The following is a 22,643-nucleotide window of genomic DNA, read 5'->3' as shown; positions in this document are numbered from 1 at the left end:
CAGGTTGCTTACTCTTTGTTTAGAATTTCAGTTAGAAGTCATTCTCTATTTACTACCCTTGACTTTTCCTTTCTTCTTAGAGCCCTCTGTCGTGGATAAAAGGCTTGAAGTGGGGGGAGTATGTAGGCTCTCCAAGTGCTCCGGTACCTGTGGTCTGCTTCAGCCAGCCCCACGGAGAAAGATTTGGTTCTCTCCAGGCTCTGCCCACCAGAGCCATCTGTGGATTGTCCCAAAATTTCTGTCTGCTGATGACATACAGCAAAGAACAAGGTAAAAGAAAACATTCTCAGTAGCTCTCTCATGAGATTTGACTGTTTCCAGCTCATCTGTGCTACTATTTTATTTCTCAGTCTTGAGTCCATGGTGAAAATCATTCAAATGTGTGGTTATTTAGTGCAAAGTAGGAATTAAACATACCACCTGGCGGGGGGTGGGGGGGGAGGGATTAAATGCAGTGCCATTTGAAATAAGAGGAGGAGTCAAAGCCAAGAACAAGTATCATGTGGTTATGCTCACAAGATGAAAGCATCCGTTTTATAGAAATATATCTTTTGAGGCCCTTGAATCCCAGAGGAGACTAGCAAATTAGTACCTCAGAAGGTATAGTCATGAGATTCAAACAAACAAAACAAAACAAGGAAGTCATGATAGCCTTGAAAATAGGTCTTAAAAACAGGTATGCCTGGAAAGCAATTCTTGTCTCAGCCTCTGTGCCCTAACTCGCTAACAGCAACACATGGAAAAGGGCTGTAATTACGTCATGGTTAACGTAACTAACCATTTCGTTCACTATAAAAGAACTCTCCCTACTTACTAGGCACGGGCTTTGGGCACTAGAATGAATGCCTGGGGCGCTCATCTGTTCGTATCAGGCGTGTGCAGATTTACCTAAAAGCCAGCGTGTGGCCTAGATAGACGCCTGTTGACAGTCACAATGTTTGTGTTTAACATTATTTTTGATACACCGTGCTCCTGGGGGTCCGTGCAGCTGGCTTCCAGCACGTGCAGCACTGCGTTATGACAGAGGTCACTTAAGGAAATTAAGTCTGCTGGCTGGGCTGCAGTTCTTTTAGACTTACTCTTGTCTGTATCATGGAATCAGTGATTGCCTTTATGCTTGTTTGTAATAAGAGGCTGCATATCATTTTATCTCAGTTTAGTGAATTAGTAGGGTAAGGCAAATCTGTTTAATCATACCTACTGTAATATCAGCAGTTTATTTTCATGAGTATGTTACAATTAGTTGTGAGGTGTGTTACAAGTTAATTTGCTGCTAATAATACTTAAAGTACCAAAGTGTGTGAATAATTTCCCTTGAAAAATTAATTAGAGTGGATTGAAGTTTGTCTCCGTTGAGCAGAAGAGAAAGGGCTAGTGTTACCGCTTAGCACGGTGAACTAAAATATGTCAAATATGGTCGTCAGTCTACCTTATTTGTGCCATTTCAACCAGAGCCCTTAGTGAGTGTGCCCTTAATAGCTGTGTTCGTTCAGATTACGCTTCGTTTCCTTGTGAAACACGTCTGGGATTTGCTGGCATCTAGGTGCGTGCAGGGGACGCCACAGACCTGGCCACAGCCTCAGGAGGCACAGCGCCTTGAGTTTGTGTCCCAGCTCTGCTACTTAGCAGCTGTCTGACCTTGGCAAAATTACCTAAACCTTCTGAATCCTGGCTTTTGAGCCATAAAATGGGAATGACAGAAAGATTTACTTCACAGGTAATTTGCTGTTAAGATTAAATGAGATAATGCGGGGAATGATGAGCACAGTGCCTGACTCCTTCTAAGTGCTTAGTACATGTCCATCAGGCTGTAAGCGCCCTGGGCCCAGGGACCGTGTGCACTCGCCGGTGCACCCGGGACGCAACAGCCCAGTGCTCCACAGCGGCCTTGCGGGAGTGAGGGCTCAGCTTGCAGATGAGAGTTCGGTCGTGTGCTAACAGCTGCGTGGTGTGGCGCACCCTTGCATCAAATAACTGTGTGGTTCTGCTAAGCTCTACATGCATAACACAATGTAACAACTAAGCTGAGATCCTTTTGATGATCTTAAACCCAGGATAGGCCAATTACTTGTAAACTGTGCCTCAGAAGTGCCTGAGATGCTTTTTTTCAAAACATACTTGCCTGGGTCCCATTTGAGCCACTGTATCAGCCTCTGGGGCTTGAGTCCAAGCCTGTGCATGCTGAAAAAGCCATTTTCTTACAAACTGCGATTTAAATTTCACTATTCTAATCGGTAAAGGAGAAGTTTATTTTTCTTTAAAAAAAAAAAAAGGTGGTGCCTCTTGTAAGTGCTGGAATGAGAAACTGGGAACGGTTATATTATGTATTTCATTCACTGAACACTTGGTTGACTGAGTACCCACTGCATGCCAGGCATTATGGTGGAATTCGAGAGGCCCTGAGACTCCCGAAATGTGGTTCCTTTCCCCAGCAGCTTATATTTAGAGCAGCTTATATGAAGTGAGTATATTCCAGTTCCTTTATTGCAAAACTGATGTCAACGTTTGGTATTGTAGTCGACAAAACAAAACCAATCTGTGAATTACATTTTCACTGTGCTGTTGATTTCTTTCAACAAATATTCATTTGTTTTACTCCTCTATATGTGGGCTCATTATATAGGTGCTGCAATAAATAAAGCACGTTGTCTCTCCGAAAGGGGCTTGAGCAATCCAAATTTCAGGCCAGTACGGGGTATGGCATTTATGCTGCATTACCTATATTCAGCCCACCAACAAGAATAGATTTTGAATAGTACTGAAAAGGGATGTCAGAATGTCCAAATCTTTATCCCCCAAAGACATAAAACTATGTTGTAAAAAAGAGAAAACAGAACCTCTTTAAATCAAAGTCTGCTATGCAAAGCCCTTGCACTTGACAGGATGGAATGAACCCTTCCTAGGACAGGTATTGCTTCTAAGGTAGCCATGTTCTCTTTCTAATATTGATAGTTAGTTGTCTATACTGATTCTTCAGCAGGTGGTATCTACAAAGTTATTTAAGTAGTATCTAGTTTATATTTATTTATTTTTTAAGTTTTTTTTTTAATGTTTATTTATTTTTGAGAGAGAGGGAGACACAGAATCCAAAGCAGGCTCCAGGCTCTGAGCTGTCAGCACAGAGCACGAGGCGGGGCTCAAACTCACCAACTGTGAAATCATGACCTGAGCCATGACCTTAACCAACTGAGCCACCCAGGCGTCCCTAGTTTTTTTTGTTGTTTTTTTTCTAAGTCCAAGTGTCATAGAACATGAATAGAGTAAGCCTGACTATCATTGTCTTTTATAAAAATTCCTTAACAGATATTTTAGTACTAAATCAAATCCCAGCCAAAGCATCACAAGTGAAAAAAAAATAGAGTTCCGCTCTTAGAATCCCATTAGCATGAAAGGAATAAAGCTAATTTAAATTGGTCCATCTTATGAATGTAAAGGTGATTTGCACTGGAAAGATACTATGTTCTGCTACGTAAACTTCAGCTTTTAACCCGCCATTCTGGGGGGCTGCCGGTAACAGTGGAGCGATGGCAACCGGACACTTTTCATTTCTCCTTCTCCAGGTGTGAGAAGCATGAACAGTACCGACATTCAGTGGTCAGCCATCCTGAGCTGGGGATATGCTGATAACATTTTAAGGTTGAAGAGCAAACAAAGTGAGCCTCCAATAAACTTCATACAAAGTTCTCAACAGTATCAGGTAAACTTTTTTATGAAGTACTTTATAATACTGATTAAACACAATGCTTTAAAAGGGAGTCAGACCGGTAGCAGCTGGTCTTTAACATTCTGCAGTTAACCCAGCCCAGAAGCTGACGATGCTGGACTTTGCCTTGTTTCCAGCGCTCCGGTTTCCCAGCCATTGCTGTCCTGACTTTGTCCCCAGCTTCTGTCTTCTCCCCAGTACCTCACAGAGACAGTGTTATAATCACCGAGTCAGCGTCAGCTGCGGGAACAAAATCAGCATTGCTTCCTTCTCAGTGTTCGCTTGTCTTTTGTCACTGTGTCATTTTCTGTAGCCAGAGTGCCATCTTCTCTGCCTGGTTTTTGCAAAATAGACTGGGCGTTTAGGCATCGCGATGGGGTAGAAGGAGCACTGGGCCCAGCGAAAGCCCTCTGATCCGAGTTAGTGTCCCAGCTTGGCTATTTCCTGTGTGGCCTTCGGCAAGCACCCTCACCTTTCCAAACTTGAGGTTCTTTCCTCCTCTTTGAAACTGGGGTAATGGGACTCCCCACTACTCTCCCATAAAGCTGTTGTAAAAATGTCTCCAATTGTATATATATATAGTATATATACTGCATATGTACACACACATACACACACACACACAAACAGGCACACGATACTGCCACAACTTTTTCCCATAGTAAATTGTACGTTAAACCCTCTTCCTGTGACTTTCTTTCCGTGGGAAATTCTTTTGCCATTTTCCGACTTCCGTTATCTACATAACACCTGGTGCCTATTCATGTGTCCTAACATTTTCTCATTCCCTGGGCACGTGAGAATGGAGTAAGCTGTTTTGTGGGGATTTTGGGCGGTGAAAGAAAGGAGAGCAGTGACTCCTTTGCTTAACCCTCAGAACACCTGAAGAAAAGGTCATGACCTTTTGTTATCTGGTTACCAGTAAAGTAACAAAAGTAAGCGAAAGGACAATGAAAAACCACCTTATTAGAAATTTTCGTAAGCATTTGAGCATCACAAAATTCATTTCTATCACGGAAAGTTTGGCACACAGGCATATCATTAAAGAACAAAAGTACTGTTGTAAGCCCTTTTAGCAAAACAGGATCATCCAGATTCTTTTAGAAAAATACCGTGTGATGAAGAACTTCCAGTCAAATGGCTACCTGGATGAGAGCGCCATATTTTATCTTCATCCTTAGAGACCTATCGTTCCCTCAGCAGTTCCTTAGCTTGAGAAAATTGTCCCGGATGTTACCGTCTGAGGACTCACACTCCGATCTCACCTCCACGATCAGCGATCAGCATCCTCATCATCAGAGATGGGAGTCCTGCCATCCCCTTGCCTTCACCTTCTGACTGATCTCAGAATCGTGAAACATAGTCCCCTGTCAGTTTTCTTCTCTTTTCTATTATCAGTAGAACATGAAAAATTCTGAATTCCCAACTGTGTTCGATAAAAGCTAAAAGCAGACTACAGAAATGGTGTCTCCAGCCTTCCTTTATGTTTTCTTGAAAGATGACAACACTCTTTGGACAATGCAGTGAGAAAACCAAAGGATGACAGTTCATTTCACATCGTACATTATCCTTCCAGGAGATCCATCATTCTTCATTTTCTTGCTTGTTTTGTGTTAGCATCGTTGGGAATAATTGATGAAATAACTCCCACAGTGATGAAACAGCAAAGTGTTTTGAGCCAGAGGGAAGATGAAATTCCTAAAACCCTGTAATTGTAACTTAGGTTTACAAAAGAGTTCGGCAGACCCGTATGGTAATTGCAAGACAGTGAGTTTTATTCTATATATAAAAAATAAATACGTTTTCTCTTTGTTCTTATGGAAGACCTCTAAGAAAGAAGTCATGAAATATTAACCCTTACAAATAGAACTATTTAAGAAAGAAATTCAAAAAAAATAAAATTGGATCCACTGGATGCTGATGTCTGGAAGGTTAAGGAGAGCCAGGGTGAAGAAAGTAGTGGACATTTGAGCACATGTACAGGTCCAGGGGAAGAAGCCAGCAAAAGACAGCTTGAAATTCAGAGAGAGTACAGACAAAGGTTCTGCGGAACACTGGGTGGGGCTGGGGCTGTTCTTCAAAGCGAGGGGCTTTCTCCTCTAAATCAGGAGAAGCCCCGAGACACTTGAGGCACAAAGGAGGGGAGAGGATGAGATCTGTGGCTGATGACCTCTGTCTTCTCAGCACAGTGCAGTGTCAGGGGACGTGGGCTGTGGGGCAGGTGGGACTACAGAAGGGACGCAGGGGAGCAGAGCCACTGGGGACGGCGGGGGGGGGGGGGGGGGGTCAGCTGGTGCCCGGAGCCAGAGGAAGACTCAGTAGGCAGAGAGTTGAGTGGCCTTGAACAGGGCCTCCCTGGTTAGGACTGAAGGGTTTACAGCCCCAAAGGAATAATCCGAGATTTTCTTCTCCACCTCTATCTTTCCTTCTCCTCCTATTTAAGAGTCTTTAGAACTGTGAGAAGCAATACCTCTATCTGAATGTACCCCATTTCCCCACTAGAAGCAGAAAAAAGAAAAAAAAAAGTAAAAATCAGGTAAATGTGTAAAACCGCACACAGGCACACATCACACACACATTCAGCCTGGATCGTTTTATTTAAACTTCTGAGGAACAGATGACTCTGTGTGTGTGTGTGTGTGTGTGTGTGTGTGTGTGTGTGTGTGTGTGCGTGTGTGCGCAGAAAAATGTAAAATCATAGATGATGATATACTGTAATACTCAGAAATAGCCTTTAGACATCTGGCTTAAAGTTACAGAATACTCTGTTATTATATCTTGCCCTTTTTTAATCACTTCAAGTAAAATGTTCATTAAATGTTGTGGTTATATATATTTTAAATAATTGTCAGAGAAGTAGAAACATTTCTCCTGCCTTTTAAACACGCTGATCCTTGGTTTGTCCCCTTTCAAAGGTGACTAGTTGTGCCTGGGTACCTGACAGCTGCCAGCTGTTTACTGGGAGCAAATGTGGTGTCATCACGGCCTACGCAAACAGGCTCACCAGCAGCACGGTAGGCCTGGGGCTCATGTCGCGGCTAGTTTGGGATTTTCCTGTTCGTGAGGGGAAAAAAATGCTTATGAAGTATAATTCGTTTGTAGAAGATTAACTGGAAATGTTTGCACTCTAATCTTTGGTTCTTTAGTCTTTTCTTCACACAAGCTCTTAAAATATAAAAGGCCACGTATCTGACTCTTTAGGTTTATTAGGATCACGAAAATTTCTGAAAATGATTATAAAGATCTTATTTTTGTTGTCACAGACAGATGGCATTTTGAGTCATGATCTCTTTTGTGATGATACTTCTTCATCACATTGTGATGTTCGTTTGCGTGTATTCTTGGTGTCGACCTGAACGTCTAGGAGTATACCACAGGATTCTGTAAAATTTGGAAGTCTAGAACCTCTAATATTTAACCTTCCTACGCCTCTGGACTGCAGCAAAATCCAAATAGCCCATCTTGATTTCTACCACTTTCTGAAAGAAATTTATTTTAGCCATTTGCTGAATCTCCGGGATTTGAAAATTAAATTATAAAGCAGTCAAGTGAAGAAAAGACATATTATGCAATACTTATTTTTAATTTACTGTTGTTCTTTCTTGAATCAACTCTCTGTGGTGCTGTTGAGGGTACGTAGCAAGTTTAGGGTAATAACTCAGTAATTATTTTATTCTAGAACTTTCTTGTTTCTTGTGCTTTCCGCCCCACCCCCACCCCATTGCAGTTTTCTTTCTTAGATTATTAAATATGTTTTACTGGGTAAACTGGTCTTGCTAGCATGGGGTGATGCTAGGTTCCTCTTACTTCTCTGTCCAAGTTTATTCCCTTTTAAACTCTTATTAAGGTTCTTTGCCATGATTCTTGGGGTATAAATATGACCATAATAGTGTTTCTGTCTTTTAGCCTAAGGGACCATTGAAATGCTTGAAGCAGGTAAATTTGATCTAACCAGCATTGTAGGAAGCCCACTGTGCACCTGCCAGGAGCAACACTGGGGCGTATGAGCCTGAGGCGGGTGTGCCAAGCCCAGAGGCCGCTGTCGTGGTGCAGGTGGGCCATGGGAGTGGCTCTTCACAAGAGATGGGCACGTGTGGGTTCTCACAGGAGAGTGAGGTATGTGCCCCGAGAACAGTTCGCACCCAGGCTGGAAGGACACCAGAGAGGGGCCGGATGTCAGAAAACCTGACAAGTTACACTTGAGCTGGATCGGAAAGGATCAGTTTCCTAAGTAGAGAAAAGAGGAAAGAGTTTTTCAGGCACAGGAAACCAGCAACATGGCAAGAAAAGAATGGTAACTTGGGGGGTGGAAAATACTTGTATGTGTAGTTTAGGGTCTGAAAGTCTGGGAGGAGAGGTCAGAGCTGGGGAGAAGGGGCCTGGGGTAAGTTCTTTTGTACCAGAACAGAAAGAATGATGAGGAAGCAAGCAGAGAAGGATCTGAGCTCTGGGAATGTCTCCTGTTCGCTCCCAAAGGCCTACAGTGGATGTTAATTTATATCATCTCTAATATTGACTGCTGACAGCACGTGTGTCTTCAAAGCTCACCCTTCGGTTTCCTTCTCCTCCAAACATATTCGGAGCCCCACCGCTACAACAGTTGCGTGCTTGCACACTCAGATGACTTCGCACCATGACTCCTGTTTAGAAACTAGCTTCCTCTTCTCTTTTTACTTTTCCTTTTGTTTTTGCCAACCCTTTGAACAGCCTGTGCTTGGTTCTTCCTTCCATTCTTACTATCCTTTAAGGTCTTTTTTTTTTTTTTAATGTTTTTAATGTTTATTCTTGAGAGAGGAAGAGAGAGCACGCACGCATGAGCAGAGGAGGGGCAGAGAGAGAGGGAGACACAGAATCGGAAGCAGGCTCCAGGCTCTGAGCTGCCGGCACAGAGCCCGACTTGGGGCTCGAACCCACAAACCTCGAGATTGTGACCTGAGTTGAAGTTGGATGCTTAACCGACTGAGCCACCCAGGCGCCCCACTATCCTTTAAAATCTTAATTGTATACTAACACAGCATGTAGTGCAGATTAAAAAAAGATGAAATTGTCAGTACAGGAGTAATTGTGCACAGCATAGCTTTGAATGTAGCAGATGGGAGGCCTCGCTGTCACAGTGTGAATACAGAAAGACGTGCTTCTTTTGCTTTTGAAGTTACTAGAAGCTTGGGAAATCTTATGTTGCTTACGCTTCCACAGTTATATATTTACCTGGAAGTAGATTTTTCAGCTTTATTTATAAGGGTTTTCTTTTTCTCCCAAGGATACTAGTATTAAGTAATCAAGTCATGAGATTAACAGTTACTATTTAAACCATGTCCAAAAATGCATGTTAGCTATGTGGTTTTAGCACTGTTTTTTTTGAGGGGAGGTAACATGGGTTTTTGTCGATGTTGTTGCTGCTTTTCCTCGGGGACCCCCTCACCATTTTGGCACCCCCGAAACCTGCATCGTGACCAGGTGCCTGTGTGGTTAGCAGGAGACGCCTTGTGTCTCCAGTTTCTGTTCTCCCAACCCACTGAATGCCGGGGTTCTATAAGTATTTATGTTCTCATGGGAGGTAGCTTTAACACCGACAAAAGACAGGCTCCCGGAGGGCCATGCAGGGTGTGACCAAAGTAGTTGTTAGGAAATATTTTCAAGAGGGTCTTATGAAATACATTCCTTACCTAGTGAAGCATATCTAACCGTAAGCCTTGTAAGTTTCTGTTGATTCTCCCAAGATAGTCTTCTAAAATGTATTCCACATAAGGGTGCATGAGTTGACTTGTTAGAAGGAATTATCTATAAGCTGTTTATAGATTAGAGAAGAATGTCTGCTAAAAGTGATAACTGATTTTAAAATAATTGCTCTTGAGTCCGTTTTTTCACTAATTAACTAGTATGGCCACATGATCATCATGTAAGTGAACACCTGTATTTCTGTTCTCTAAATCAGTGGTGGCAGGAGAATAAATATGAGGTTTATCTGAGATAGTATTATGCCATTCAAGAGAAATTTTTAAATGAAGTAGGCCATGATTCCTGTTCTGCTCATGGAAATTATTTTCTGACCTGTCAGGGAATCATCTAGTAACACTAACTCTTACAGTCATTTTAAAGTGTAAAATCTGTAAAATTATCAAAAACCACTATAGGGGTCCTATGCTGTGTTTACCCCATAAATATTATTCATGATCATGGGGTAAACACACACAAACACACACACACACACGCATGTGTGTGCAATGAAAGCATCCAAGAGCTAACACACTATCATAAAACTCCCAAGTCAGAGATGTAAATAAGCAGGGGGGAGCTCTGGCCTTGAGGGCATTGTCAATTCTGGAGTATTGACCCTGTTGTTGGACGCTTTTGTGAGAGGAATCAATAACAATACCCAGGGACTGAGCAAGCTGGGGAGTCCCACAGAGGCCCTTCTCCAAAGGCTGGTCCCTGAAGGGCTGCCCCCTAAGAGTGAGGATGAGTCCCATGGGACCACCTTTCGTGTGGCATTACAGCCTGGGTCACAATTCCCTGGGGTGTCCAGATCTCAAGACTTGACTTTGGCTAAGGTGTCTGTAGACGGGTAGGATGGTCCTGGTCGTTCGTTCTCTTCCACAGGTAGAGGAGCTCCTCCAAATGATTTTTTAAAATGTAGTCACAGATACATAAAACCAGGAACACAAATTTACAAGTAAGAACATGAATACGTGAAAAAGTTAAAGTTGGTTATAATAAGAGAAATGCAATTCAAAGCAACCTTGATTGTTACAAAGGTTGGGAAATGTTCAGAGACCTGGAATGAGCAGTGAGTCACAGACTTGTGCTGCAGAGCCCAGGCAGAACAAGAAGGGGCCCAGGCCTTTCCGGACAGGGCATCCCTCGGGCCCAACTAGCCTGAAGCATGGTCTGGAAGGGCTCTGGGTACATCCCTTTGGCCTTGCAGACTCCTGGCCCTGTGGGAAGGGTCCCAGTTAGAGAGAGATGGGGGAGCTCAGAGCCAGGACTTTGGCCCTTGTGGAAATCACATCTCGTCTCTGTGACTGTCTGTGATTGTGTTCGGTTGAAGGTCACGTGTCCCAGCTGAGCAGAAGCCCCTGCCACACAGCTGAAGTGGGTCATTCCAAGAAAGAATGTGGGCCTAGTATTGCCTGGGCACTTGATTCTTTAAGAGTAAAATATGTATTTTATGTGCATAAAACACTGGACTGCATAGCACTTACAATAGATGAGCAACAGCTAATATATCAACACAGATATGTTTCAAAAACAATGGTGAGCTAAAAGGCAAGATGCAAAAGATACCTAAAGAATAATAACACATACTTAAAGTTTATCAACACGAAAACCAAACACCATGTTGTTTACAGTTATGGTAACATATGGTAGAACATATGGGAAACGTGGGAAACATAAACACAAAATTCACGATGGTGGTAACTTCTGATGAGAGAGGAAATAAGACAGAACAGTATGCAAACTATGTAATGTTTCATTTTTTTCCCTGTTTAAAAAATAAACTGATCGGATAAAATATTAAGATTAGTTTACCTGAGTGGCCAGTTAAATAGCTTTCTCTTATACTTATCTTTCTACTTTTCTATATCCTTTGAAGTAAAATATTGAAATAATTTATGACAATAAACAGCTTAGTCTAATGAAAGCAAGAGTCAAACCTAGCAGAGACATCTGGCATCTGTGAGCCAACACAGACCTTGGAACATCAGTTTGCAGTCTTTCAAGTAGAAGACCAATCTGTAACTACGGACAAGTAATGGTATGGGAGCACATCACCACTGGTGACCTCATGAATTGGTACAATGCCTTTGGAAAGTACACTGTCAAAAACTACAAATGCTCAAGTAAATTAAGACATTCTAACTGTATAAAATATTATAACACCATTAAAAGTCATTTTGAAGACAATCAAAAATGCAAAATGCTTACAGGAGAATTTAAACTACAAACTTGAAAATGATTTGTACGGCAATAATCGTACCTACAAAAATACATGAGTATTTGGACAAAGACCAGACAAGAAGACAAAAAATGAAAAGCGTATTCATGAAATTATGGGCAATTAAAACTTTGATAATGTTTAATCAGTTTTACTCTTTAGGACAAAGTTGAACTGAAATGGATTGAAAAATGATATGCTTGAGGGGCGCCTGGGTGGCTCAGTCGGTTAAGCATCTGGCTCTTGATTTGAGCTCAGGTCATGATCTCACAGTTCAAGGAATCGAGCCCTGTGTCAGGCTCTGCACTGGCAGCATGGAGCCTACTTGGGATTCTCTCTCTGTCTCTCTGTCTCTCTCTCTCTACCCCTTCCCTGTGCATTTTCTCTCTCTCTCTCTCTCTCTCTCTCTCTCTCTCTCTCCTCCTTCCCTGGGCATTTTCTCTCTCTCAAAATAAATAATCATTAAAAAAAAGAAAAATGATATGCTTGAATGTTTGAGTCACTTCAGTTTTTTATTTTTGAGATACAGTACTAGGAAAACTTTTGTCATGGTTTTTATCTTATACTTTACTGAATTTCTTAAATTTCAGCCTTCAGAGATAGAAATGGAGTCCCAGATACATCTCTATGGGCACACAGAAGAGATAACCAGCTTATTTGTTTGCAAACCCTACAGTATAATGATAAGTGTGAGCAGAGATGGCACCTGCATCATATGGGATTTAAACAGGTACAGAAGGAGGGCTGTAACTCCAACGCAGCTGTTTTTAATGTTTCAGTTCTTACTGTGTGAAACAGATGCACTATAATGATGTCTTTACCAGAGTGCCTGGGTGGCTCAGTCGGTTAAGCCTCCAACTTTGGCTCAGGTCATGATCTCACAGTTTGTGAGCTTGAGCCCTGCATCGGGCTCTGTGCTGACAGCTGGGAGCCTGGAGCCTGCTTCGGATTCTGTCTCCCTCTCTCTCTGCCCCTCCCCCACTTGCTCTCTGTCTCTGTCTCTCAAAAATAAATAAACTTAAAAAAAATTTAATAATATCTTTACATTATAATAATTTTAAACACGAAATACAACCTTTACTTTATAATCTAATTGAAATCAAACAATCAGTTAAGAACAAAGTTAGGAATGCCTTCTGAGTAAAAGGTCCTTATACTGAGGAAAGGAATTATACAAGTAAGAGAATATAATTATATTTAATGATCATATGCAAATTTATATCTTTGTCTTTCAGGTTGTGCTATGTACAAAGCCTGGCAGGACACAAAAGCCCTGTCACAGCCGTCTCTGCCAGTGAAACCACAGGTGACATTGCCACTGTATGTGACTCAGGTGAGTGAGCCCCGAAACCAGAGCCCAGAGGTCGTTGTGCTAACAGCATTCAGCTAGTTCCTTCCATCGTACGTGAAACTGTTGGATTACATCTCTCGGGTCCCTGCCAGATCCAAATACTTTGGTAATAGCATATTTGTGTATTAAAATACAGTGAGTCCAAGAGTGAGCTCATCAGTTTAGGCACCAATTTATGCAAAAGTTAGTATTATCATAGTTTAACTCTGTTTCTGATATATGTAAGATTGCATTTGAGCACGTGTTAAGCAAATTATTACTACGTAAATTAATCTGAATTTTCTTCGCTCTTGTTTTCCTATCCTTTTTTGGCTTCTGCTTTTTAACTACTAATAACTTCACTACCTTCCTCCTAAGTGCAAAGCATCAGCCAGTGATCAGTTTTGAATATATTTCTTCCAGTTCCTGAGAACAATATTATAGAATAACAAAGGGAGGCATAATTTGCCTTAAAATTTGCATGACAAAGTTAGATCTCCTAATCAGAGGTCTTATTTTTAGTTTTGGTTTTTTTCAAGTATACATGTTGTAAAACTTGAGGAAAGAACAGTTGGAAAATTCATAAATTTTCTGTTTGCAGATCTTAACATTGAGAGGATCCTTTGACAAACTGTCTTTTTCTGCCCGCTCAGTGTAGAGGATCTTTGACATATCTGTAGTGGGTGATCCTCTATCCTTTGCTTGCATGTTTTATATTGTTTGTTTCTTTCTCTTTTCTTTATTTTATTTATTTGGAGAGAAAGGGAGTGTGTGAGAGGAGGAGGGGCAGAGAGAGAGGGAGAGAATCCCAAGCAGGCTCTGCACTGTCAGTGTGCAGCCCAGTGTAGGGCTTGATCCCAGGAACCGTGAGATCATAACCTGAGCCAAAATCAAGAGTCAGACACTTAACCGACTGAGCCACCCAGGCGCCCGTTTGTTTTTTTCCCGAAACCAAATGTATGCTCTCTTTGCAGACACCAAACAGCTCTCTAATCCTGTGCCGTCACCTGGGAGCCCCAACAATGCAATTTAGTTCTGACACAAAGTACTTGAAGTTCTTTAGCAAATTTGGGAATTCCCAAGACCCCCCCCACCAGGTTCAATAAATATCTAAAACAACTTACAGAACTTAGTAAAACACTATACCTAACTACTGTAGTTTATTATAAAGGATAGAAATGAACAGCCAGATGAAGGATATAGGGTGAGATCCAGAGGGTCTGTCCTTGTGGAGTCAGACTGCACCCCCCCTGCTGGCACAGGAATGTGCTCCCCAACACGGGGAACTCTCCTAACCCTGCTGTTGAGGGGTTTCTCCGAGGTTTTGTTATGGAGGCACAGTTGATCAAATCATTGGCCATCAGTAGGTAATTGAGCCCAACCTTCAGCCTCTCTCCCCACCCTGGAGGTGGAGAAGTACTGTAAATTCTAACCTCCTAACCCCTCCCCCCACCTTGGTTTTTCTGGCGACCAGCCCCCATCCGGAAGCTGTGTAGGGCCTGCCCCCTAGGAGTCAGCTCATTAGCAGACAAAAGATGGTAAACTACAAGGGTCTCTGGAGCTCTGTGCCAGGAACCTGGAACGATGACCAGATATTTATTTTTTTTATTATGCTACAGATACCTCTTGGAGTTTTATTGTTGATTTTACAAAACATTTGTTAATTCTTGTATTCAAGAAAAGTAATATCTTCAGTCATGCTTTAAAGGTATCAGATGAAAGCATTTGCCAGTGTTAGCATCCAGTTATAAAATAATGTCATGGAAACATTTTTATTTGCTAATCATCATAACTGAGGGGAAAGATTTTAAACAGTTGACGTTGATAATCCAAGTGTGGGCAGATGATTGATGACTTCGATAATTGTTCTTCCTTGATTTGTACATTAGCAGCTTTTAGTATGTCATATCAAGAAGGAATCTGGGGGAATAATATAATGATTATTTATATAGAGTTCTCTACTTTCTTGTTTTGGCAACATTTGGAAGTTAGGAGTGACCTTAGGGAGCTGAATTTTGTAAAGTTAATTACTTTCCGGCTGCCAGTAGTGATTTATATCTGTGATATTATATCAGCTAGTCATATGGGAACAAGAAACAAAATTACTTTTGCTGCAATTACTAACTCACTGGAAGGCTATTCAGGTGTCCCTAGGTAGCACACAGCACAACAGAGTAATGGTTAGAACTTTTTTTTTTCCCCCACTTTGAACAAAAAGTCCTTCCCTACTTTTTTTAAGTCTCTTGGTACATATATAAGAGAAGTCATAATAAGAATTTGGTATAAAGAGAACATGATAAAAATAATGATTTTTAAAAGACAGGCCAAATTTATGTTTAGTAACCCAAACTGGACTTCTATTCTTAATTCCAAGAAGGGAAAAAAGTCATCAGATGTAGCCTACCAAAGATCTTCACCCTTTAGTGAGTACCATCCAAGTAACTTTAAAAATCAAAATTTTAATAAATATATGTGTGTGTATGTACGTTTCTGTGTGTACACGTTACACATATATAAAATTTCTGTATCGGGGCTGAAGTTCCACATGCAAGCTCTTTACCCTTGATCATAATTCCCCAGTCCTTATTATGGGATGTGGTTCTTATAGTGACGAGAAGTGAAATTTATTAAACTATGTAAATGTTCTAACAGATGGTTTCTGCATTTTTTAAAATCATTCTGCCACTGGATCAACATACGTGCCTTTTAACTGGGGTTCATAGCCTGGTCATGTGGTGCCAATGGCGTTAGAGAGTCAATATTATGAAATTCAGGGTATTCAGTGAGTCTCCAATCGATTTTAATCTCAGGGAAGATGTATAGGAGGAATATTTTTTTTTTCAGGAGTGCCCAACTTTCTCTTAGTTGATGTGCTGAATTCAATTCTATGTGAGAGCATCCGGTAGTGAGTAAAGGCCTCCGTTTGGCTGTGTACTGTCTTCGGCAGATGAGCAGTTACTTGGTTTTGTGGTAGCCCAACGTGCTGGGTAATCCTCTAGGGTAATTCTTTGCCTATTAAGTTCTGGACCATATTTCATAGAGTCCAGGACCACGTTTAGATTTTTTGTCCTGAGGGACTAAGCTGTGCAGAAGCTATGGATTACATGCAACGCTCAACGCCTCCATCGGTACCTTCAATAAATCTTCTAACCTGACTAGTAGAAGTCTGGTTGTTTTATTCTTCAAATCTTTTATCAAACACTAAATTCAAAACAAAGAGTGAAATAAATGTCTACTCAAGGAAAAAATGAGTTTATCGTCTACAATTGTATTTCTTTCGTATACTGAATCTGTAATCTCCCCTAATCAATGGGATGTCTTAAGTAAAACCCGGCCATTTGTTCATCGTTTTTCTCTACATAGGTGATAAGTATATTTAACATGATAACTGCTATTGAAGCCATTTAAAAATATATAATTTGGTGGCATTGTCACATCCACAGTGTAGAGCAGCTGTCACCACTGTCCACTTCAAAAACCTTTTCGTCACCCCCAACAGAAACACTGTAACCATAACTGTTCCTCCTTGCCCCACAGCTTCTGGTGACCACCCTCCTTTCTATCGCTAGGAATTTGTCCATTCTAGATACTTTATGTAAGTGGAATCATACACCATTTGTCCTTCTTCGTCTTGTTTATGTCCTTTATTTCACTTAGCCTGATGTTGAGGCTCATCCATGTTGTAACATGTATCAGAACCTCATCACTTTCATGGCCAAGCAATATTGCTGTGTGTGCCCCTACCACATTCGGTGTGTCCGTTCATCTGTGCACGGGAGTTGGGCTGTGTCCACTGCTCGGCGGTCGGGAATGGTGCCGTGGCACGGAAGGCGTTGGGTTTGTGGTATTTGAAGGTCTTCAGCGTATCTTTACATAAAGAAGTATTTGCACAGTTTGTTTCTTTGCTATAAAATATGAAGTCTATGAAATCTTGTCATTGCCTTAATAAAGGAGAAAGTGAAATTCTGTAGTTTTTTTGCTAGTTCTAATGGAGAGATAAAATCAAGTGTAGTAACCCTATGGCATCCAAACTTTATCAAGCCTCTTAACCTCTGTCTTGATCAGCTTGAGAATACTTCTCCCAAGAAGGCTGGGCTTATCATCCCGAGGCCCCAAACCTGCACCCCCATTTTATAGAGGATGGGGAGCACTGATCGCCTCTGGAAAACTACAGAAAGTTTTGTTACTCATGGTCTTTGAACAGGGAGAATTAGTTTAATAAGTCATTGATTTACAAGATTCATTGTGAGAATTAGATTTCTTTTTTTTTCTTTAAGAAGTAGTTTTTGACTCAGCTAAGTTTTATTGTAACATTTTTTTCTCTTCAAATTCACATAAGTCACTTCTTATAGATGGTTCCACAGAATGTTTTCATTTGTTTTTGGAGATTGTTTAACTCTCTAGGTACTTTCAAATTCAGACTTGGCAGTTTGTATACTAAAATATTACAATTACACACAGATACATGAGTAACTTACCTGTTGCTCTCTATTATAAATTAATATTTTTATTTTCCCACCGGTCATTGTCACTAGGTAAATACACAGAGCTCTGTGTGACTTATAATGTAGTAATTTTATTTATACAGACTTCAGTCATGACTTCCCTGTAAATTTTATCACTGAAACAAACAAGCCTGGTGCACAGTGGGGGTGGGGGGTTGGGAGGGGTAGGGGTAGTCAGCCCTCTGGGACCCAGGGCGCGGGGTCCTGGACACACCCACACTCTGGTGACCTGCCGAACGATTTTGGTGTTCTAGCTGGTGGAGGCAGTGACCTCAGACTCTGGACAGTGAATGGGGACCTCGTTGGACATGTCCACTGCAGAGAGATCATTTGTTCTGTTGCTTTCTCTAACCAGCCAGAGGGAGTATCTATCAATGTGATTGCCGGGGGATTAGAAAACGGAATTGTAAGGTAAGAGGAGTTTTCGTTCTCTTTGTTTGCTCTTGTTCATAAGGACACATCAGTTTCAAAAATTAGGTTTTTTTTTTTTTTTAATTTTTAATGTTTATTTTTAAGAGACAGAGACAGAGAGAGAGTGTGTGAGCAGGGGAGGGGCAGAGAGAAGGGGAGACACAGAATCCGAAGCAGGCTCCAGGCTCTGAGCTGTCAGCACAGAGCTCAGTGCGGGGCTCGAACCCACAAACTATGAGATCATATCTAGGCATGTTAATATTTAATAGAGATTTAAAATCACCTTCAGATATAGGTTCTTCGCTTATTCCTATTTTATTTATTTATATATTTTTTTAATGTTTGTTTATTTTTGAGAGACAGAGCATGAGTGGGGGAGGGGCAGAGAGAGAGGGAGACACAGAATCCAAAGCAGGCTCCAGGCTCTAGGCTCTGAACTGTCAGCATAGAGCCGAACGCAGGGCTCGAACTCACAAACCGTGAGATTATGACCTGAGCCAAAACCAAGAGTCGGACACTCAACCGACTGAGCCACCCAGGTGCCCCATATTCCTGTTTTATTTTTAAATAACAAACTTAGCTGTAATGTAGTTTTGAAATTGTGTATTGTCTGTGAAAATTTACCAAGTTTTCTTACTCCCACATACACCCCCTGCAAACTTCCCAGAAGGAACTACAGTTAATTGTTTATTGTGTTTCCTTCCAGATGATTTTTAACAAATAAACAAATATTTAGGACTTTTTAGTGAAGGAAATTTTAGTTTGCATAATTAGATGATGACTTGTTCCCTCTCTAGGTTATGGAGTACATGGGACCTAAAGCCTGTGCGAGAAATCACATTTCCTAAATCAAATAAGCCGATTGTAAGGTAACCGCCCCCCCCCCACCATTCTTCATGATATACTTTGTGACTGTGTTTTTGTTAGAGAGTTGTTAAAGCACACTGATGTGAAATATGTGATGACAGTCATAAACAGCTGACCCTTTATCAAACACCAAGCTGACCAAGACCTTTTGCAAGAGGAGACACAGTCCACATCTTGGTAGGGCTTCAAATGTGAGTTGGGAGCTCCAGTCTAACAGAAGACATGCTGGGAGAGTGCCCAGAGAAGCTTTTGAATTGTAGAAACGATATCCTTTCCCTTTCTTATTGAAAATACCGTAAGGATGACTGATAGCGGCAGGAAGGTACTTGGTAATATTGATAAACAACCAGTTACCCTTTGTTGTACTAACACACTTGACCTTAAAAAATCAACTGGAAATCAGTCATTCAAATTCTACGTTATTACATTAGTTTATTTTCAGTGCACTACATTTGCCTTTTCCTTTTTCAGGGAAATAAAATATCTCCCTAAAATAATCACCACTTGTTTCTATAAAGAGAACATGTGGCACTGTTATTTTTTGTAAACTTTCCTATACTCAAGTATTTGTTGTTTAAGTAATAAAGCATAACCAAGGCAATAAGAGAAAATATGCAGAGAAGGAACAGAATGCACTGCCCTCCTTGATCCTGATTTTCTTCCGTATCACCTCGTCAGGATGAGCTTCACAAAGTTGTCAGCAGGGCAATTAAACTATATTAGGATTACACTGGAAACCGGTGGGTTGTAAGCAGGTATTTCGTTGGGCTCTCTGCTCCGGTAAAGATATCTTAGCTTCTTTACACTGATTCCTGTGTGATCACCAGTCTGCAAATGCAATTTTAAGACATAACGTACAGACGGGATTTCTTTCTGACAGCCTCACGTTTTCCTGTGACGGCCACCATCTGTACACCGCGAACAGTGACGGGACCGTGATCGCCTGGTGCCGGAAGGACCAGCAGCGCCTCAAACAGCCCATGTTCTATTCCTTCCTCAGCAGCTACGCAGCTGGATGAATGAGAGAGAACCTCGCTCCTCCAAAGCACTTTAGCTCCAAACTCGATTTGTAGACCTTCCCGGTTTTGGGAGGTTGAACTTGAAGAAACGGATGACCAAACAAATCATCCAAATAACGATCAGCCCTCTTCACCTGCATAATATTCTGCAGCCTCACAAGGTCCTAAGAGAACAGTTTTGTTCTAATTTAGTGATAATCCAGAGGGCTGTGTCAGTATGTCCCAAGCAACAAGATTCAAGTCTTACACGATAAATTAAAATCGTATCTTTAAAGTTTTTACCCATAAGCATAATCTAAAGAAAGGATTAGGGTCTCTGCTTTTTCTGTTATTCCAAAAGGGCCAGTAGAATGTCAACTGGTTAGCCTAATTGTTTATATAAAATACTCTAAAAATTATATTTAAAAAGTTTTATGCCAAGATAATCCACCCTCCCCCTGAGAAAAGGAAGGAAGGAAGGAAGGAAGAAAGAAAAGAAAAGAAAAGAAAAGAAAAAAGAAAAGAAAAGAAAAGAAAAGAAAAGAAAAGAAAAGAAAAGAAAAAAGAAAGAAAAAGCGAAAATTAATGAAAGGGATAAGAATCGTGAACTTGATAAGTGCTTTATCTGAGAAGTAAATCACTCGGTCGGTGTCTGGGCACCGAACACTCTGTGGAACATGTGAATACTAAAACAAACCACTAATGAATCTCAATGTTAAGCAGTTTTTTTCCAGTTGCCTTCTTAGCTCAAAGTAGAACCAGAATTTTTTGATGGCCACAAACAAGAACACAGGTATCTTTGATTTCAGACACATTCTGTTTCTTCGTAAAACTCCTTAAAATCCAGAACACTAGATACTGGTGAGTCACTAAGATTTAAACACAATGATAATTATCTTAATATCTGCCATTTACCGAGCGCTGAATACCTAACAATTTGCAATAGAAAGCCTCCACTATGCAAAAAGATGGCACAGATATCAATAATATATTCTAGGTAAGACATTTAATGTGCAGGGAGTGTTTTCTTCCACAAAACAATTTCAAAAGAAAAGGAGACTGCTTACTTTGTTTCCAACAGGACGCAGAGTAATTCTTACAGGAAACGGTTTCCACTGTTTCTCCTAACCAATGCTACCTGAGAATTCTAGAAGCAGTAGAAAAATCTAGGTATACACCTCAGAAAACTGGCACACCATAAACCAGAATTCCTACAAATCTCGGGATGGTCTAGCTCTACCAGATATTACGGCTCTATTTTTACTTGGGGTGCTGCTTTATTGGCTTTGAAAACACTGTACAATAAGCTCAGTAATATGTCACCACGGGATAAAAATATGTATTCCTGCCTAAGAATAACTTGCGTGTTTGTTATGGAAATCTAATTCATATGGTGTTTACAGAACTACTTTTGTAACTTCCAGACTTTCTAAAACATTCTGCTTAAAAACTGTGTAGAATACAATTCAAACGTCTCTGCTGTCACCATAGATGCAGGAGACAAGCGGCCACGTATGCTTGTTATTCACCGGACACGCTCACAGACTGCATTTAGATCACGGTTTGCACAGACCAGGTCTGCATTCTGAGGTCCAGAAGGTGCAGAGACGAGATTATTCCTATTCACGTTGAAGTGATCTTGCTTTGTTTAAAAAAAAAAAAAAAAAAAAAAAAAAAAAAATTGCAGCTATTGTCTGGCTTTCATTTTTTCTACCAAGAACTTTAAATTAGTCCCCTATTAGAATAGGGTTGCTACTTGGTCTTCTTTTTTTTTTTTTTTTTTTTTTTTATTAAGGCTGAATTTCATCATTTATTTAAAAAGAAAATATGCAAAATAACTGGTCTTGTTAAGAGTGCAATATTATATTTTTATGTAAAAATAAAAATTAATTTGGGGGGATTATTTATTCAGCATGAAACTTAATATGTGTATGTTTGAAACACTTCATAATGTGCATGTTGTAGTAAACATTTCTGTAAAATATCACAAGCTCTGTCATCTTTGTATACACTGCCACTTCAAACTGGGAATAAATTTCATAAAAATAGATGTAAAGACCTATTCTTTATACCATTTAAATATTACAACCAGATCTCAGATTGGTGGCTTTTATTTTTTTGTAACCCATCTATGTTCTCTCTTTAGCTCTCCTATACACTGATGTCACTAAGAAATAATAACTTTCGTTTCTTAATTCCTTTCTTTATGAGAAATTTTACTTCAGCCTTTACTACCCTTAAATAGAGTTTAGGCACACTTTTTAAAGAAAATATATCTGCCCCTCCCACCCCCAACAGCCGATCTATCACGAGAGCCTACTGCGTGCATCACTGTATCACTCGGCTAAGTGCTGAAGATACAGCTGTTCCCTGCATTCCTGGAGGTTACAGGCCGGGAGAGAAACGCGCTATCAGTAACATACGATGTCCGTAGTTACAAAATACGGGAAGTGCCGTTAAGGTAGAGTGTAGGGTCCTCTGAGAGAATATAACAGGAAGAATTCAATTTAGATCAAGAGGATCTAGAAAAGCCTCTTGACAAAGGGAAAGTTTTGTTGCAAACTGATGGATGATCGGAATTTGACAGGTAAAGATGGGGGCAGACGTGTTCCAGACAGCACGTTTACCAGCGCCGGAGGCAGGAACATCAACGAACAAAGGCCCAGTGAAGGAAAGAGCGTCCTCTACGCTCCTCAGCCTCGCCGGTGGGCGTTGCAAAGTGGTGTGTGAATTCAAGGAACGGCAGCCCAAGAACCCAGAATCATTCTTCTAGTCTGCCTTGCCTCTGAAGTGTTTTCAGGGTTCTCGGGAGTAGAGCACCCTTGTTTCTAGATGTCCGTCTTCAGAAGAACTCAGGAGGAGCATCTGGCAGTGTAAGCCAGCCAGCCTCAGT

General features: G+C 40.9%; 1 protein-coding gene across 9 annotated transcripts in view; it reads left to right on the top strand.

Annotated features, from left to right (window-relative positions):
- Positions 1–21,800, top strand: part of LYST (lysosomal trafficking regulator) — a 191,116-nt gene extending 169,316 nt beyond the window's left edge. For all 9 annotated transcript variants that reach the window (XM_053910211.1, XM_053910212.1, XM_019418948.2 and 6 more), the window contains 8 exons: positions 81–270; positions 3,561–3,697; positions 6,619–6,717; positions 12,230–12,369; positions 12,875–12,972; positions 17,729–17,885; positions 18,683–18,754; positions 19,633–21,800. In XM_053910211.1, coding sequence (XP_053766186.1) covers positions 81–270; positions 3,561–3,697; positions 6,619–6,717; positions 12,230–12,369; positions 12,875–12,972; positions 17,729–17,885; positions 18,683–18,754; positions 19,633–19,771 — 1,032 coding nt within the window. In that variant the 3' untranslated portion in view covers positions 19,772–21,800. The remainder of the gene's footprint in view (positions 1–80; positions 271–3,560; positions 3,698–6,618; positions 6,718–12,229; positions 12,370–12,874; positions 12,973–17,728; positions 17,886–18,682; positions 18,755–19,632) is intronic.
- The last annotated feature ends 843 nt before the right edge of the window (positions 21,801–22,643 follow it).

The sequence above is a fragment of the Panthera pardus genome, unplaced genomic scaffold, assembly GCF_024362965.1.
Source record: "Panthera pardus isolate Hobbes unplaced genomic scaffold, ASM2436296v1 HiC_scaffold_22, whole genome shotgun sequence".
In the NCBI taxonomy this organism is placed as follows: Eukaryota; Metazoa; Chordata; class Mammalia; order Carnivora; family Felidae; genus Panthera; species Panthera pardus.
The sequence above is the reverse complement of the archived record's forward strand: the minus strand, read 5'-3'. Positions and strand labels throughout refer to the sequence as shown.